The sequence below is a fragment of the Polypterus senegalus genome, chromosome 5 (genome assembly GCF_016835505.1).
Source record: "Polypterus senegalus isolate Bchr_013 chromosome 5, ASM1683550v1, whole genome shotgun sequence".
Lineage (NCBI taxonomy): Eukaryota > Metazoa > Chordata > Cladistia > Polypteriformes > Polypteridae > Polypterus > Polypterus senegalus.
In genome coordinates, this window is record NC_053158.1 from 108,254,350 (window position 1) to 108,272,931 (window position 18,582).

General features: G+C 38.0%; 1 protein-coding gene across 5 annotated transcripts in view; it reads left to right on the forward strand.

Annotated features, from left to right (window-relative positions):
- Nucleotides 1–18,582, forward strand: part of slc12a7b (solute carrier family 12 member 7b) — a 275,222-nt gene that overhangs the window by 208,049 nt on the left and 48,591 nt on the right. For all 5 annotated transcript variants that reach the window (XM_039753212.1, XM_039753208.1, XM_039753211.1 and 2 more), the window contains exons 9-13: nt 3,867–4,034; nt 11,992–12,090; nt 12,443–12,500; nt 13,667–13,841; nt 14,543–14,661. In XM_039753212.1, the coding sequence (XP_039609146.1) occupies nt 3,867–4,034; nt 11,992–12,090; nt 12,443–12,500; nt 13,667–13,841; nt 14,543–14,661 (619 nt within the window). The remainder of the gene's footprint in view (nt 1–3,866; nt 4,035–11,991; nt 12,091–12,442; nt 12,501–13,666; nt 13,842–14,542; nt 14,662–18,582) is intronic.

The following is an 18,582-nucleotide window of genomic DNA, read 5'->3' on the forward strand; positions in this document are numbered from 1 at the left end:
CCAAACAGCAACTCATATGGGTAGAACATATGCTACGTTGAGACCCATCAAAACTTATCAGAATGTGCCCTGTACCACCCATCAGAATGACCTGGAAATCCCAAAAACAGGTACCCAATAACTTTCTGGCAGCACATTACCCACTCCATCGATAAAGAAGTATGACTCTACCTACATGAAATGGAAAAGATGGCGCAGGATCAGGTCACCTGGATTAAACATGTTGTCGACTGCCAACAGTCAAAAGAAACGTGCAGCCAACTAAAGTTTACAATTAAAAGTATAAGTGGCCTCATTCAGTGTCTATGATAATGTCAGTACATCCCAGTCACTATAGGAGAAGCACTCATGCAGTTCTGCTACACTGTCATTACACTAGTTTTGTGCTTAACATATGGTTGTTTGGTTTTTTTTTTTTTCTTGATTCGTTTTTTTGCTCGTACAGGAAATGGCATGGTCAAATGCACCCAGAGCTTATCTGCGATGTAGGTGTCAGAGATGTTTCCATAACACTTGTTGTATATTGTCCCATCTAAATACATACACACATACACACACACCATGACCCTACCCTGGCTAAGCAGGTTTGGGAGATGGGTGGAAATATGTATCTCTATAATAATTATTTCTTATTTATATATAAATATATATACAGGTAAAATTCCATTCCAACAAACTCCCAGGGACCTAAAAAATATTTTGTTGTAATGAGATTCTGTATTTGTTACTATAGTGCTTTCCTTAACTTTTGTCCAGGCGTTTGCAATCATTTCAATAGCTTCTTTGGCATTAATTTTAATCTCGTCCTACTTACAAGTTATGCTGACAAGAATTTTTCTCAGCATTTCCTGGAAAAGTCTATTCAGGGGTCCTGGAGAGGGGGGTCCGTCGGATAGTCAAACCTCGTATTCAGGAGGAACATTGTGGTTTTCGTCCTGGTCGTGGAACAGTGGACCAGCTCTACAACCTTAACAGGGTCCTGGAGGGTGCATGGGAGTTTGCCCAACCACGTCTACATGTGTTTTGTTTACTTGGAAAAGGCGTTCGACCCTGTCCCTTGGGGAATCCTGTGGGGGGTGCTACGGGAGTATAGGGCACCGGACCCCCTGATAAGGGCTGTTCGGTCCCCGTACAACCGGTGTCAGAGCTTGGTGCGCATTGCCGGAAGTAAGTCAAACCCGTTTCCAGTGAGAGTAGGACTCTGCCAGGGCTGCCCTTTGTCACCGATTCTGTTCATACCTTTTATTAACAGAATTTCTAGGCACAGCCAGGGCGTTGAGGGGGTCCGGTTTGGTGGACTCAGGTTTGGGTCACTGCTTTTTGCAGATGATATTGTCCTGTTTGATTCATCAGGCCATGGATCTTCAGCTCTCTCTGGATCGGTTCACAGCTGAGTGTGAAGTGGCTAGGATGGAAATCAGCACCTCCAAATCCGAGGCCATGGTCCTCAGCCAAAAAAGCGTGGAGTGCGCCCTCAGGGCTGGTAGCGACATTCTGCCCCAAGTAAAGGAGTTCAAGTATCTTGGAGTCTTGTTCACAAGTGAGGGAAGAATGGAGCGTGAGATCGACAGGCGGATCGGTGCGGCATCCGCAGTGATGCAGGCTCTGCATCGGTCTGTCGGGGTGAAAAAGGAGCTGAGCCATAAGGCAAAGCTCTCGATTTACCAGTCGATCTATGTTCCTACCCTCACCTATGGTCATGAGCTATAGGCAGTGACCAAAAGAACAAGATCACGAATACATGCGGCTAAAATGAGTTTCCTGCGCAGGGTGTCTGGGCTTTCCCGTAAAGATAAGGTGAGAAGCTCAGTCGTCCGGGAGGGGCTCAAAGTAGAGCCACTGCTCCTCCACATCGAGAGGAGTCATATGAGTTGGCTCAAGCATCTGATCAGGATGCCTCCTGGACGCCTCCCTGGTGAGGTGTTCTGGGCACGTCCAACTGGGAGGAGGCCCCGGGGAAGACCCAGGACATGCTGGAGGGACTATGTCTCCCAGCTGGCCTGGGAACGCCTTGGGATTCCCCTGGAAGAGCTGGAAGAAATGGCTAAGGAAAGGGAAGTCTGGGCATCTCTGCTCAAGCTGTTGGCCCCGCGACCCGATCTCGGATAAGCGGAAGAGGACGGATGGATGGATTTCCTTGCCATAATACAATTTCCATATTGCGAATGATGCCCAAATCCAATGGCTGTGCAATTGGGTGGGAAGAATTCAACACGAACATTATCTAAATGTGGAAGCATGTTGTGTGCAGCACAGTTATCAATCAGAAGCCGACTCATCCTTTTCTTCTTCATATCGTGTGGTTTCTGAACACTTTTGGGATCCCCCCACTCCCCACCGAACCAGAAAGACACGCTGAAGTGCGCCCCGAAGCACGATTGCAGCATCTGTGGAAGATTGTTTTCCATTGCTGGGGCAGGGCAATAGCAGGCTCACAGTGGTGCAGTGTAGCGCCACAGAAACAAATCATAAAAGATTGGGGTCGCGCTATAAGTCCTCTGTCTTGCACCCCAAAACACGAGGCTTAGTCTCAGTACTTTAGCAAAACCTGCTTTATTCAGCTTGAAACAGGAACAGCACAGTTATTTATTGTAGCCTGATCTGACACTCTGCTATAGACAGACACAGCAGTCAGAAAGGGTCGTGGCCAGGTCAGTGACTAAGTACTCCTGTTATCTGCATTTACAATGTACGTGCTCCTAACCTTGCATCACCCATCGAGATCTTTTCTGTTTACTTTGGTGGAGAGACTCACTCAGCCTGCTATTGCCCCGTAGAGACGCTTGCATCCCGCTTCGGCATGCTTTTCGGTGTGCTGTCTAGTTGGGGGAGGAGTGCCGCATTAATAGGAATGTTTCTTGAATGACCATCACTGAACTACATAAAAACTGCTTTTTCGACGTCTTCAAATGCAGCAGTTCACATACGTTTGCAACCTGAGATTTTTCTTCTTTTTTTGCACAGTCTTTCAAGAAAGTTGACAGTGTCGATGGCAAAATTCCGAATTCACTGGCAACATTTTTTTTTTATTTTTGCTGTTATTGAGAGCTTCCAAAAATGAAAGTTTTTTTTTCTAATATGAACTGTTACCGTTTTTTCTTGTCTGCCGTTTCTATAGGAAGGTGACAATGAGTTAAATTCCAATGGATGTTTTTCAAGTGTTGACGAGCAATAAGCAAAAGGTGTCACTGAAAACCGCAGGAAACAAAAAAGGCAAAAAAAAACAGTACGAAAAAAGAAAAAAAAAATGACAGTGTTTCCTGCACAGGGTTTCTGGGCTTTCCCTTAAAGATAAAGTTTAGGGATTGTTGTGCACAACTGAGCTGCAGCCAGAGAACTAACTGCTCTGTGGATGATTCATTCAAGCATTTCAAGGTCTTTTGTGCACTTAATTGTAATGAAAGTATCTGCTGAATGTACTTCGTAGTAATGAGATTTCTATATGTGTCATATGGGGAAGCTTTGTTGTAATGAAAGTTTAATTGTAAAGATATTCGTTGTAATGGAATTTTACTTGTATAAAAATATATTATATTTATATATCTTTTTACTTTTACTCAGGCAAATCAGGTCTAATCCTGTTTGTGTCCTTTTTAATTATTCAAAAGAATTGCTGTACAATGATAATGCTGTGGGAGCAGACGTGGTAGCTTTTCCATTTAACACCTGCAATAAGTTTCAAAGCACAATGAATATACACACATATTTTAACAGGCACATTACAGTATATACCAGCCACTGCGGCTCTCCAGGATCAGACTTGGCCACCACTGAATATACTATATTAATCATGTTTGATAGCTATGGTGTTGTACTCATCTATAGTATATACGTGAAAATAAATATATACTTACTTTATTTTGTAGATAATCTTTGGAGTCATTATGGACCTCAGGGAATGTTAGTTGAAAGAGAAAACCAACCATCTCTACCAGCTGCAGATTCAAAATTTTCAATTTCTATGCCTTACGTCGCCAATGATATTGCCACATTTTTCACCTTGTTAGTTGGAATTTATTTTCCTTCGGTTACTGGTAAGGAAAAAAACATTTTTTTTTATTAATTTAGTCTTAAACAATAGTTTAAAGTTTATTAAACAGGAATGATTTTTTTTTTTTCAAAATGTTAAATAGTAGCCCTGTCTAGCATAATCTTATCTTTATCATTGTTTTTGAGATTTGTTTACAGTAAAACTATTAAGAAATAATTACTTGTTAGATCACTGGATATAGTTTCACATATTAAAAAAGCTGTTAAATTCCATAGAATGTCTTTATGCATTAATAGTGTAATTTCTGAAGAATTTAAATATAGTATTTTTAAATCAACTGTCTTTTTATTCATGCCAATGTAAGCTCAGTTTGCTCAATTGTACTAAATACAATTCAAATTTTTCTTCTTAGATGTATTAAGTTTATTATATACAGTAGTTTGTACCTAAATTTGCATACAGCCTATATTTGATTTTTGCAAATACACAGGGACCATTCTGAAACAACCAACGGGCAGAAATGAGTCATAGCATAAATAGGTAGTATAATAAACTAGCCAACCTGCGGCGTATGCCGCATAATCAGGCCGCTTTTTAAATGATTTTTAAGCACAGAGGAAAAAATAAACATTTGAAAAATCCGTAATTTAATAAACCACCAAGAAAAGTAACATTGCAACAATGCACGCTACGAACCAACATACAATTGTCCGTGACTGAAAACCGCTTATGTGCCCGCCCCCAACTCTCTACTTGAGTCGCTTTCGTCTGTGTACAGTCCACACACACCTGTGAGTCACGTTGACTGTTAATTTTCCAAACACCGCCTCAGTCGGTTTCCACGTTGATTTTTCATTGTTGTTTGCGGTTCCGGCTGCTTTTTTTTATATATATAATCCACCAAGTCACCCGACCATGGGGGGCTTTACAAAGGGCAGGGACGTAATCAGTGCGAGCGTATGACCCACATACTGGGAATTTCTCGTTCGTGGGGAACAATTGGAAGCCACGGTCTCCATCACGAATGGGGTTCAAAGGCCTCCCCGTGCCGGGTAGACACACGTTGATCCATTCAGTGTAGCGCGCGTGCAGTACCGGACATACAAGTGCATCACAGACCTGTTAATGCTCAATCTCACGTGGCTGAAAGCCACTTGTCCCTCTAAGAATTTGGACGCCAACCGCTGTTGGGTCGTGTAACTATTTAGCAGGCGGAGTCTCGCTCGCTGGAAATAACCAGCCAAATCGCTCCACCAACTAAGAACTGCCATGCACCACCACCCACAGAATCGAGAAAGAGCTATCAATCTATCAATCCTGTCCGTGTCCGGGCCGGGTGAGGTTTCCTGTGTTGAGTCAAATGAAGCGAAAGGCTTCACACCTGGTGGTGCCCTTCCGTCAATTCCTTTAAATTTCAGCTTTGTAACCATACTCCCCCCTGAACCCAAAGACTTTGGTTACCCGGTTGGCTGCCTGTTGCGGGGCCTGCATTGGTGAAGCAGGTGAGACGGTAATGAAACACAGGCACAGGGCTTATTGGTTTTTAAAGACTGCTTCCTTCATTGGGTTTTAACCAATGCATGGAACGAACCAACACACAATCGTCCGTGCGGCGCTCAGGGTGGAACGGGAGGAGAGGAGAAGGACATCCACTCCGCTCCCTCCATCATGATTGTCTGCTGGTTTCTCGTTCAGTATACACTGCCTGCTCATGTGCCCACCTCCAACTCATCACTCGAGTCTTTGTACAGTCCAGATGCACCTGTGACTCACGTAGACTTTTCATTGCTCTGTGCGGTTTTGGCTGCCTTTCTATATATAATCCACCAAGACACCCGACCACGGTGGGAGGGGGGTGTGTACAAAGTGCAGGAGTATCTAAGAAGACGCATGTTTGTCGCGGATGCGAATTGCTGTATGTAGCGTGTAAAACAGTTTGCTATAGTGCACGCGGTCGTGCGTTGTAACCCGAAAACTCGTTTTTTAAAGACTGCTCACTTCATTGTGTTTTAACCTCAATTGTAAAGGAACGTTTTAAGGATCCCATGGGATACCCCTCGCAAACAGTTTTACACGCCGCATATGGCGATTCACCTCTGCGAGAAACATGCCTCTATTAACAGTCAACGTGGGTCGGAGCTGCATGTGACCTCTACGACAGACGAATATAAAAGTCGCCGGTTTTTCTGTGTCGTCGCATCCGAGTTGGTGGGCGTGGCTCTGTGAGTTGTCGTCGTATCCAATGGTCTTGGAGTTGGTGGGCGTGGCTCCTTCCTGTGTGCGCCATAGGTGTCTCGCTTGTCGGCGGCTTAGTGAATCCACGCCGGCTTTCCATGGTTGTCTTGCCTTAGTGAATTATATATATAGATCATTCAACTACTGATACTCTGAGATAAAATGGTGATATAACCTTGGGACATTGGGTGTTGTGAATCTCTGAATATTACACACTCTTGCTTGGATGACCCAACCAGAGCCAACTGAAACCCAGCTTATGTCAAAGTATCATGCATGATATAAGGAGTTATCCTTGTGGTCCAAAGCCATGTCAAGGCCCTTTCCAGTGTTGCAGTGGTGACTTCATGTTTGCATCAATAGTGTAACATAAAGAAACCTAGAATCAAGAGTGAATTTTTCATGTTCTTTAACATTTTTTTGACTGTAGATGCTGTACCATTCCAGCATATATTTCTTCAAATGTGGGTTCATTATTGTAAAGACTGTTTATCTTTGCCTGAACAGAGACTAGTGTGAATTTACTCATGTAATTGTCTGGTGGCTTGCCAGTCTGCATTTCATAAGTACTAATTTCTGGCCAAAGGTGATGATAATTATCTGGGCCACACAGAGAAGGGTGTCGGAAAAATAAATTTATTTTCAAAACTTTAATGCATACTCACACAATTCACATTCTTAGAAATGGGATTATTATTCGTATACAATTTTGAATGTCAATTCTGGTTTAAAGATAGGATTACAGTTATCGCTTTGTTATTTTCTTAGCCAAGAAAACAAATCCAGCCCACTATAGATATGCCAAAAAATTGGACTTAGGTCAGATGGAAGTGGCAGTGTTAACACAGCCATTGTTCTCAAATTTCATTCTTATATTAGAAACAAAGATAAAGCAAAAACATTTGCAGTTAGAGCTTCTAGAATGAAAACTTATTTCTCATAAAATTCTCTGGTTTCAAATGGAGAGAGAAAGAGAGGTATATTTTTTAAAATGATTATTTAAACCCATTAGGTTGTCATTAAAATAGTATGCCTCCAACAACCAGCATTTTTTCCGCCATGAATGATAGTATGCTTTTTTCTTTTATCAAATAAATTAACTACCTTGAGATTTATCAGTTACTAGCAGGAGTACCCGACGTTGTCCGGGAATCTATAACCGGTGAATTTTCCAAATGAAAGAAACAGAATATAAAAATAGAACAAACAGTTTTGTGATTCACATTTTATTATAAGTTCCTCCGCTCTGGATTCTTTGTGGTGTGACGTTTCAGATGCCCTTGAAATAGAATTTCTTCTGGCATCTGAAGTGGACCTTCCAATTCTACGTCTTTTTTTCGATGGCATGGGTATATTAATGAAAAGCAGGGCAATTATAATGTGTTACATGGTATTACGTACGGGATAAGCACCAGAGTGAGATAATTTCACCTTATTTACAATACGTCGGAAAGCGAACAAATAGCACCAGTCCGTCAGAAAGAGCAACACTGAAATCATACTGTGAGTCGGAAAGTGAGCAAATAGCACCACAAATATGGACAGCCAGTGAAAAAGAGTAGCACTAAAATCCTTACTGGGAAAAATGGCGGGGAGGGGTTTGTAAGGAGCATCTGTGTTGAACCATGCTGCCATCTAACGGGCATTGGCGATGGTAACTACAGAGAGAAGTGACATACAACAGTTACTGCGTCTAGGGAAAATGGTGGGGGAAGGATACTGTCTTTATATGGCGAGTCTCTGTTCAAATGTGCTTGCATATGACGGAAGTTGGCGAATGAAATACAGCACTATCAGTGCGTGTGGGAGTGTGACCTGCAGAAACGTGGATGTGTCAGCCGGTCACGCACACTGGGTCGTTATATCCATACGGCAATTCCCCTTCACCTTCTCATACTTGGACACTTGCACCATCTCTTGGCAATTTAAAGAAACATGGGTAAAGAGCGAGGCACAGGGACCAAGGGTGCCGCTAGATGGTGTTGCAGTGAACTTCTGTTGCAACGTGTGTGTGCCGAATGTTGTGTTGGTGAAAAGGTGCCCTGTGCTTCACCACAAAAATTTTTCCCAACAAAACATACCCCATGACCTCCTCCTGGTCACAAAGGAGCCCTATACCCAGTTTGGTGCAGATTTGTATGGCGGACAAAGAAACATACATACACACATACGTGCATCGACTCTGCTTTATATATTAGATTTGCTGCCATGTAGGATGTGTTAAAATACTTGTGGTGGGTGGAATTTTGTGTTGTACCTTACCATCCACTTTTTGACAGTAACTTTTAAAACCCATTGTCACCTGGTATTTGTACTAGTTCCCCTGGTGAGTAAATGGTTTTATGTTGTGGTTACTATTCCATGTATAAACTGTTTTGTTGATCTATAACTCTTTCATCGATGTTTGTAATCTAGCTAGACGATTTTATTGGTTAAGTGTTTACTATAAACCATTTATGGATTTGACTCAGGGCACCTCTCCATTTGAAGCTTTTATTGTTAATGTTGTAAAAAGAAATCTGTCTAAGATGGGTTGTAATCTAAGTAATCAACATAGATCTAAGCATTAACATTTGCAGTGCACAATCTATTGGAATGTATTTTGTAATGTATATGATGATAAAATGCATTGCATTTGTCATCCTAACAGATGGTACATCACAAATATTTGTAGTAGTAAAATACATTACTACATATGTTGTTTCTGATGTGCCATCTGTTGAAATGACACATGCAATGCATATGTCTTTTATATGTAATTTACTATGGGATTTGTAAAAGCAGTGTTAATGTTTGTAATGCATCATCTGTTGGAATGACATACAATGCATTTTAGTAATACAAATATTTGCGATGTGTTATCTGTTGGAATGATAGAGACATAGTAACTGGACAGACACGAAGATATTTGTTCTTTTATTAAGGTGGATGTGTGCAGTCAATTACACTGATTACATTAGGAAAGTTGTCAGTTGCTGCAAATTGCATTTTGATCTCAGCCTGCTCAGCCCTGAACGTTAGGAGATTGAATATATCTTGGTAACATACTAATTATACCAATTAATTATACAGATGGTATAATCTGTATAGCCCCACAAAGGTTTATTGCATTGCAATAGCTTATTCAGTACGTCACAACATAGCACATGGTCTGCCTCTGCCACCTGAGACTGTTCATGATGAGCACATGGATGACCTAGACTGTGTTTCACAGGTCATCATTGCAATGGCAATTCAAAGACTTTTGGATGTGGTATGTAGAATGTAAACAGACTCGTACAGACTTGTATGCAATTTAACATTGACATTTACTTGGCTAAACGATTTTATATTTTTTTTATTTTTGTTCTTCCTACTCAGATGATGTCCTTTGCTCCCACTCTTATTATTTCTTTTATTTGTGACTCCCACAGAGGGACCATCCAAAGTACCTTTTTTGCGGTTCTACACTTCAGTTAGCATTACCTCAAGCTCATATTGAAGTTTGTTTGCCTGCAGTCTCAGTGGTTCATAGTAAAGACATCACTCAGGAACATGGCCAAATTTATACGATAAGATCATGAATATTCAAAATAGGCATTTTTTAAGCCATACGTGGTTACTGGTGGGAGGTGGTAGGGAGTGGCTAAAAGAATGTGCAAGACCGCATTTTTGCCTTTTGAGCGTAAGTAAAATTTTAAGCAAGGTTTTTTTTTATACATGAAGTCTCATGTGTTTATAATAATGAGCAAAAATTGTATGCTTTTTTTTCACCTTTTTTAATTATTTTTATAGATTCTAGGTGTGAGTTTAGCTACTGTATGTTTCATCTTTTATGTCACCTATGGCATGAGAGTGTAAATTGAGATGTTAATTGATTCTGCCACAACTTAAAAGTGTCATCAACTGGGTTCAGGACACAAGTAAGGACATCAGAATGCATAGTTGACTTGTTTGGTTGTAGGATTAGTATTTCAAGTATCTTGACATATAAATGCTTTACACACCTCTTAGGTGATGAAACCAAGAAATTTGTGTACTCAAAAGGAATAAGCTCCAGGTCAACTGAAATGTTTTAACAAAATTGTTGAGATGTATTTATTTTTATGTATATTTAACATAAATTTTTGCTTTTATTTACAGTAAATAATGTGTTGTGGTACTTGAACTGTACTTAGGATATGAACTTAGAATGTTAAGAAGTACTTGAAAGATTTTAAATTTTAGTTTGGTTTATAATAATAAGCACATTCCATCAGTATTAATGTATTGGTGAAGCGGATTATCTTATTTATCTGTAACATCCACATAATGATGCCTTACTCACTAAAAATGTACAGCCAGCCAGTGTAATAGCAAAGGTAGCCAAATACTTTATAGTATATGTCATTATTACTTAGTTAGTAATAATGTTAGTAGTTACATAGTTAAAAAGGTTCATTTTTTATATTTAACTTTGACAAAAGTATTTTCTGATTTTTGTCTTCAGAGCCAATATTTTTATTTACATGAATTTGTATCTTTTATACTTGTATATAAAAACAGGGGCAATAGAATTTTGTGCTGTACGGTAGAGTCTTATGTATATTTTGCTTTCAGTAGAAAAATGACAATAATGCTAATTTAAAAACCTGACAAGTCCTGCTCAAGCTTGAGGTGGATGGATTTAAACTTGAAAGAGATTGTTTGATTTAAAGGCAGGCAGGGTGGCATAGTTGTTAAAGCTATAGACTTCAAACCCTGAGGTTCTAAGTTCAAAGCCTGCTACTGATACTGTGTGACTTCACCTGTCTGTGCTCCAATTGGAAAAACAAAAGTGCAACCAATTGTATCATAAATGTTGTAAGTCGCGTTTGGATAAAGGCATCAGCCAAAAAAATAAATGTAAATGCTTACAGTCCTACATTGACTGGACAATTAATCGGATGACTTTAATTTTGATCATAAGGAAACCCTTAAGTTCATATGTCTTTTCAGATCTGGCAGTGAGTGGTGCCTTTTAGCAGTTCACACTGAAGGCAATTCTTGAACGTCTTACTTCATTAGTGATGCGGCACCCACTTAATTTTATTAATAATTTTAATAATTGATAACAATTTTAAAAATATATGTAGGCAGTGTATGAAAAGGTTGACCAAATGTTTCACTTTGTTCATTGCAAGCAGTTGTCTAGATATCAAGGTGAAGTGCATCATTCTTCAGTATTCCATAAGATGATTTTATATTCTGCCTTTGATTGAAATTTACTGTGCTTGTACTGTAGTATAGTACTATGTTCATCGTTCATTTTTATAGTGTTTACTTTTGATTAATAAAATTCAAGATCAAAATGTAGCCAAGCCTTAAAAAGGTGAATGCCTAATTATTTGAATCAGAGTAGAACCATATTGTAAGTGGCCAACACAGTTAACGGTCTAATAATAAAAAATTTTTTTTAAAAAACTTCCTGACTAATGAACTTTTTCTTACCTGTCTGTGTTTCCACCCTTTTGCCACATCTACTGTATATTACATCAAAGACATTTCAGTTCAGCTAAAATATTACAGTTGACAGTAATTCTACTATGCCTGCTCATTTTATGTCTTCAGGGGTTTAAACTATTTTTCACTTTTTTTATTTATAGTATATTCAGCAAAGAAATAGGCCACAATGTGTTTCACATATAAACAATAAAAAGACTGGCTGATGTAATTCACTTTAGTTAAAATATGCAGTGTAAATATGGATGCTTAATATTTTGTTACAACATAAATTTATTTAAACTAAAAAGTAATATTTCTTTCAGGTATCATGGCAGGTTCCAACAGATCAGGTGATCTTAAGGATGCACAGAAGTCCATACCAACTGGCACTATAATGGCAATAGCAACTACATCTTTTATTTGTATCCTTTTGAATAAATGCAGTAGTATTTAAAAGTAGAGACCATTACAATTATTTCCTGTCAAACTCAGTAAATTATATTTATTTACACAAAAGAATGTGTTAGATCGCTCAGATTGATCTCTGAAATGTCTGTTTGTTTCTTTGTTTGTTTTTACAGTATTTCAGTTAGTAAATTATTTACTGTTGTTTTAGTTCATAAGCTGATATTGTAAAATCAGGCTAAACAGAATTTTCTTTCTTTCCTTACATTTTATTTGTAAGGGAAAATTCTAAATTCTTTTTTAAATGTGACTTTATCTTCCATACCTTGATGCATGAAAATTGGAATTTTCTTTAATATCCCAAAACAGATATGTCTTGTGTTGTATTATTTGGTGCCTGTATTGAAGGAGTTGTTCTAAGAGACAAGTAAGACCACAATTACAGTCCAGTGAAGTTTTTTTTTAAAATACAATTAATCTTTAATGTATTAAGTTTGTTAGAATATTGTAATGGAGGGAAAAAAGCACAAAACAATTTTTTTTCAAGAGGTCACAAACACTTATGATTAATAGGAAAACAACGCAACAAAAAAATGGCAGGAAAACGAATATGTAGCGGTGAATATTAAAAGCAGCTGTCTTCGTATACTGCACATTTGGGTCTGTAAATACTTGGACAATGATACAATTTTCATCATTTTGGCTCTGTACACTGCCACAATGGATTTGAAACAAAGCAATCATGATGTGATTGAAGTACAGTCTTTCATCTTTAATTTAATGAGTTTAACAAAAATATTGTATGAGCTGTTTAGGAAAGACAGGTATTTGTATACATGGGCTCAAATGTGTTTGGACAAACTAACATAATCCCAGATATAATAATCATTTTCAGTATTTCGTTGAAAAGTCTTTACAGTCAATGACTGATTTAAGTTTGGAACCCAGGCCACCCCTAAGTTTTCCACTCTACTGTTACTGTACCAGTCCAGTACTATAGCTGTCTTCAGTTGCTGCTTGTTTGTTGGACTCTATGCCCATCAGTTTTATCTTCAGTAAGTGAAATGCATTTCTAGTTGGGTTGAGGTCAGTTGATTGACTTGGCCATTTAAGAATATTCTAGTTCTTTACTTGTAAAAACATTTGGTTTGCTTTCGCAGTATGTTTTGGCTCCTTGTCTATCTGTTCTATGAAGTATTGTCCTATCAGTTTTGTAGCATTTGGCTATATCTGATCAGATAGTTCACTTATGGGGTTTTTAAAAGTGACCTGGTTTAGGCATTGTTCACTCTGTATGCCGTTGGATAAAAGTACACCTAACAAGCATTTGTATGTTCTGCCAGTTGCAATGCCTCATTGTAAAAGCTGTATTACTTTTCCAGAGGGCTTAAACAAATTGACAACTTACTTGTGAAAGTACTTGCATTATAACCACAGTTTTCTCTTTTCAGCAAATTACAGTATATTTTGTCAGTTGATTGAAATATGGAAATTACCTTTTTAGTGAAGTCTCTTTTTTAAGTTATTTACAGGACTATATACATTTTTGTTTCTTTCAAGCTGCAAAAAATAATTGTATAGTATTTCTTTAAGGTATGGGGAAGCTGTAAATGGAAATCTTGTGATTGGCACATTGTCTTGGCCCTCTCCATGGGTTATTGTCATCGGTTCATTTTTCTCTACTTGTGGAGCGGGACTGCAGAGTCTTACAGGTGCCCCCCGTCTTCTACAGGCAATTGCTCGAGATGGCATTGTACCTTTTTTGCAGGTAGGAATGCAGTCTTTTTATTCACCATCTATACTAATCATATGAAGTATTTAAAATATTTACTGAAGTGTAACATAAAGTTCTTAACAAGGAGTTTAAATGATTTTGAAATTTTCTAAAATTACACCTGTTATAAGTTGGCTTTTGGGCTACTTTGGGCATTTTTTTGGTTACAATCCCCAAAACAGCTTGTTGGTTTTATACCAGATCATTACCACAAACCATTCCTTCTGCCATTCTGACCTGGAATAAGCGAGTTGGGAGAATGAACTGATGCACTTTAAAAATTGTCATTTTTAACAAATGTATTATTGGTTGGAAACACACTAAGTCTGTTGTAAGCAATTTTCCTGCAGTACCCAATTATATAGTATGAATGGTAGAAGCATACAGTATTATTCAATGAACTATGTGTACAGATTGGCAGTTTTATAGGTACAGAACACAATATTATTTGAAAAATGCATAGCTAAGATATGCAAAGTTTATATCAAGTGTATATTAGTTAATAGAAACTCAGAAATTTTTAACAGGTTAATTGCTATATGTGTTGTCAGCCTTTTTTCAGAAATGTGACTTTGAAACAAAACAGAAGGTGTCTGGCATCCATTAAGCTGTATATCTAAACATTCTTGTATTAAAATATACTTTATATTGGCTTTGTGTCTTAAAATATATTTTCTTTGTTTTTCATGAATTAGGTCTTTGGCCACGGTAAAGCAAATGGAGAGCCAACTTGGGCTTTGCTACTCACTGCAGCTATTTGTGAAATTGGAATTCTTATAGCTTCTCTAGACAGTGTGGCACCTATACTTTCCATGTAAGTGTTCATTATGCCTTGTATTTTAAATTAGTGTTCTGATTCCAGGTATAGACATATCATCTTATGAAACTTGTTTCTTTAAAGTTTGGAGTATCTAAAATTTTGGAAACATTGGAATTTTTTTTAATTACACTGCTGATGGCTGTGCCTAAGAGGTCATTAAAGGCCTAGATCTTGGTTTTTATCCAGGGCACTTGCAATCCCACAGACTCCTCACTCAGTCTCTCAATAGCCCTGCTCTGTGGAGTCCAGTGCCCCTTCTGATTTCCTGCACGTTGTCACATTTTCACACATCTTTGCTCACTATTTCTCTTTTGATTTAATACATGCTCTGTGCAAAATGTCGTCTGTCCATCAATAAACATGCATGTGCAGCCGCCTAACCAGTATTTCCTCAAACATAGCAATTCATGAGTTCTGTGCTCTAAGGTTGCAGGTGTATTATATGATGTAGTAATTTTACGGGGATGCTCCGTGATTGTCGGTGGACAGTAAATTTGTTAAAATGGTATGGAAAAATGCCACTTACTACTTCAGTCGTTTTGGCATGCACACTTTGTTGTGTTACCAATAAATTCTTTTAAAAAAAAAAAAAGATTTTGTTGAATATTAATAATAGTAATAATTATAATTAATAATTCATTACTTGACATCCAATAACTCTGTTCAAAGACGTTTAAAAGACAATTTGTTAAATGTACTAATCCACTTTCACACCATATATGGTCTTTTGCTCTCAAACATTTACTCAGATACTTTTTTCTGGAGATAAAAAAGAGAAAAAAAACATTCCTACAGGAAAGGCTTTGATTTAGAACTCAAATTTCACTCCAGTCATATGAGTGATTAAAACCATGTGAATGAAATAAAGTGGTGCTTTTTTTTTGCCTTTGAATTTGAACAATTTCAACTTCAAACATTCCTGAATTTGAATGCTGAATTCGAGAAAAATTTCACCCTGAGTTTGAATGACGCTTCTACATTCAAACTGCACACAGTGAAAAAAATGCAGAAATGGATGACACTTATGCAGCGATCTTAAGCTTAATCTGTTGTTTGCATAAGTCATTTCTCGCTGTGAAAACATCTCTTGCATGTGTTGTTTTCAGTGCTTTTTTCACTTTATTTTTGGTTTATATAGATAGATAGATATATACTTTATTATATAACCCCTATTAACCATGACATCCACACGGGACATCACCATTCCTTACTAAGGTACTGTAAATACAATTTTCATTTAATATACAGTATTTACATATTTTAGTTATTTTTCTCATGTTTTAATTATTATTTAGGGTATTTAATTGTGTTATTTTTACCTTAAATTATGTGTATTTGCTCTTTAAGTTTATCGAAATGGGTATTGTTTATGGTCATGGAACAGATTAATTCACCTTCCATTTTTTCTAATGTAGAAAGATTAGTTTTAAGTTCTATCGAAAAATGCTTTCCTTGTCATGACCATCCCTTTAAATTGGGGGAGTATCTCATTTTAATAGCAGGTATCACTATCCAACAAAACTATTTTTCTTTTATTTCATGCATAGTTGATCATGGCAGATTAAAACTGATCAAATGTTTTTAAATAACTTTTTAGATAGCATTAAATGGTAATTTTTATCTGCTCTGCCCCCCTTGCAAAATGAACACTGGATAGTTAAAATGGTGCACATTGTCTTTAATAAGAATATCAGTCAGTCTTCTGTAGCATGATCATATTTCTTGGATCATCACTATTATGCCCCTCCATCCCTTCCACCAGAGGGGGCACTCATGTCCACAGCTGAGCCTTGGCTATAGAAATGCATACCCCTTTAAGCTTCTTGCCAAACGAACACCATATAGCTAAAAGTGGTCACAATGTATTTTGAAAGTATGTAGACAGTTTTCTATATAAATTTCACATTTAATGTTCCCTTTATATCCCATCCACTGGAGAGGGCACTCATTTCCACCGCTGAGCTTTTTCTTGTTGAAATGTCCTTCTGTTTACAGAATGAACACTGGACATCTAAGATTGAGCTAAACATATTTTACAAATTTTTAGGAAATCTTTTGTCACTTTTTACTCCACTGTGCCCTTTTGTCCTATTCACTGGAAGGGACTCTTATTTCCTCAGCTGGAGCAGAGCCGTAGAAATGTTTATACCCTGTCTGCTTCTTACAAAATTAACATTACACTGTGTGCACAATTATTAGGCAAGTGAGTATTTTGACCATATCATCATTTTTAATGCGTATATTCCAACTCCAAGCTGTATTAACTTGAATGCTTATTGCATTTAAGCACGTCAGGTGATGTGTATTTGTGTAATGAGGGAGGGTGTGGCCTAAGGAGATCAACACCCTATATCAAGGTGTGCAGAATTATTAGGCAGCTAGTTTTCCTCAGGCAAAACGGGCCAAAAAAGAGATTTAACTGACTCTGAAAAGTCAAAATTGTAAAAAGTCTTTCAGAGGGATGCAGCACTTTTGGAATTGCTAAAGATATTGGTGTGTGATCACAGAACCATCAAACATTTTGTTGCAAATAGTCAACAGGGTCGCAAGAAACGTGTTGAGAACAAAAGACGCAAATTAGCTGCCAAAGATTTGAGAAGAATCAAACGTGAAGCTACCAGGAACCCATTATCCTCCAGTACTTTCATATTCCAGAGCTGCAACCTACCTGGAGTGCCCAGAAGTACAAGGTGTTCAGTGCTCAAAGACATGGCCAAGGTAAGGAGGGCTGAAACCCAACCACCACTGAACAAGAAACATAAGTTGAAACGTCAAAACTGGGCCAAGAAATATCTGAAGACAGATTTTTTCAAAGGTTTTATGGACCGATGAGATGAGAGTGACTCTTGATGGACCAGATGGATGGACCTGTGGATCAGTAATGGGCACAGAGCTCCACTACAACGTGGAGGTGGGGTACTGGTATGAGCTGGTATTTTTAAAGATGAGCTAGTTGGACCTTTTTGCATTGAAGATGAACTCAAAATCAACTCCCAGACCTACTGCCAGTTTTTCGAAGACACTTTCTTCAAACAGTGATACAGGAAAAAGACCATGATTTTTATGCAGGCCAATGCTCCATCACTTGCATCGAAGTTCTCCACTGCGTGGCCAGCCAGTAAAGGCCTTAAAGATGAAGGAATAATGACATGGCCCCCCTTCCTCATCTGACCTAAACCCTATCGAGAACTTGTGGGCACTTCTTAAACGCTAGATTTACCGGGGAGAAAAACAATACACCTCTCTGAAGAGTGTCTGGGAGGCTGTAGTCACTGCTTATGACTGTTATTGGAAAGAAGGGTGGCTATATTGGTCATTGATTGATTGATTTATTTTTTTTGAAATGTCAGAGATGTTTATTTGTAAATTTTGAGGTGTTTGTTTATTATTCTCACTATAACAGATGAAAATAAACAAGTGAGATGGGAAAATTTTCATTTTTCCTTTAGTTACATAATAATATAATAATAATAATAATATGACTTAATACTGCTGATATGGAAAACATACCAGCCCCAAAAGCAAGCGTGAGTTGACAACAGTCGTTGTGGAATTAGGTTGTTATATATACACACATCTTCTGCGTTGAAGACCCATTGTTGGTTGCCCCACATTTACTGGGTACTTTCTATTTTTCTACACTCAGATCGCACAGTACAGCTGTGCATCACCATATGAAACACCTGACTGCAAGCTCAAAAAAAAACTGACATTAAAGGGAGCATTTTGTCACTTTATCCATGACTTTTTTGGGTAAATATTAAAGTTAAGTGCTATACTGAAGAAGAATTATTTGATTTTGCTTCAAGCTGTAGCAGCTATTGACAGTTATGTTTTCACACTCATAGGCATATCAGACAGACCATTAAGAAATGAAAAGGTGCAGAAGTTTGTGCAGCACACTAGACTTGAATC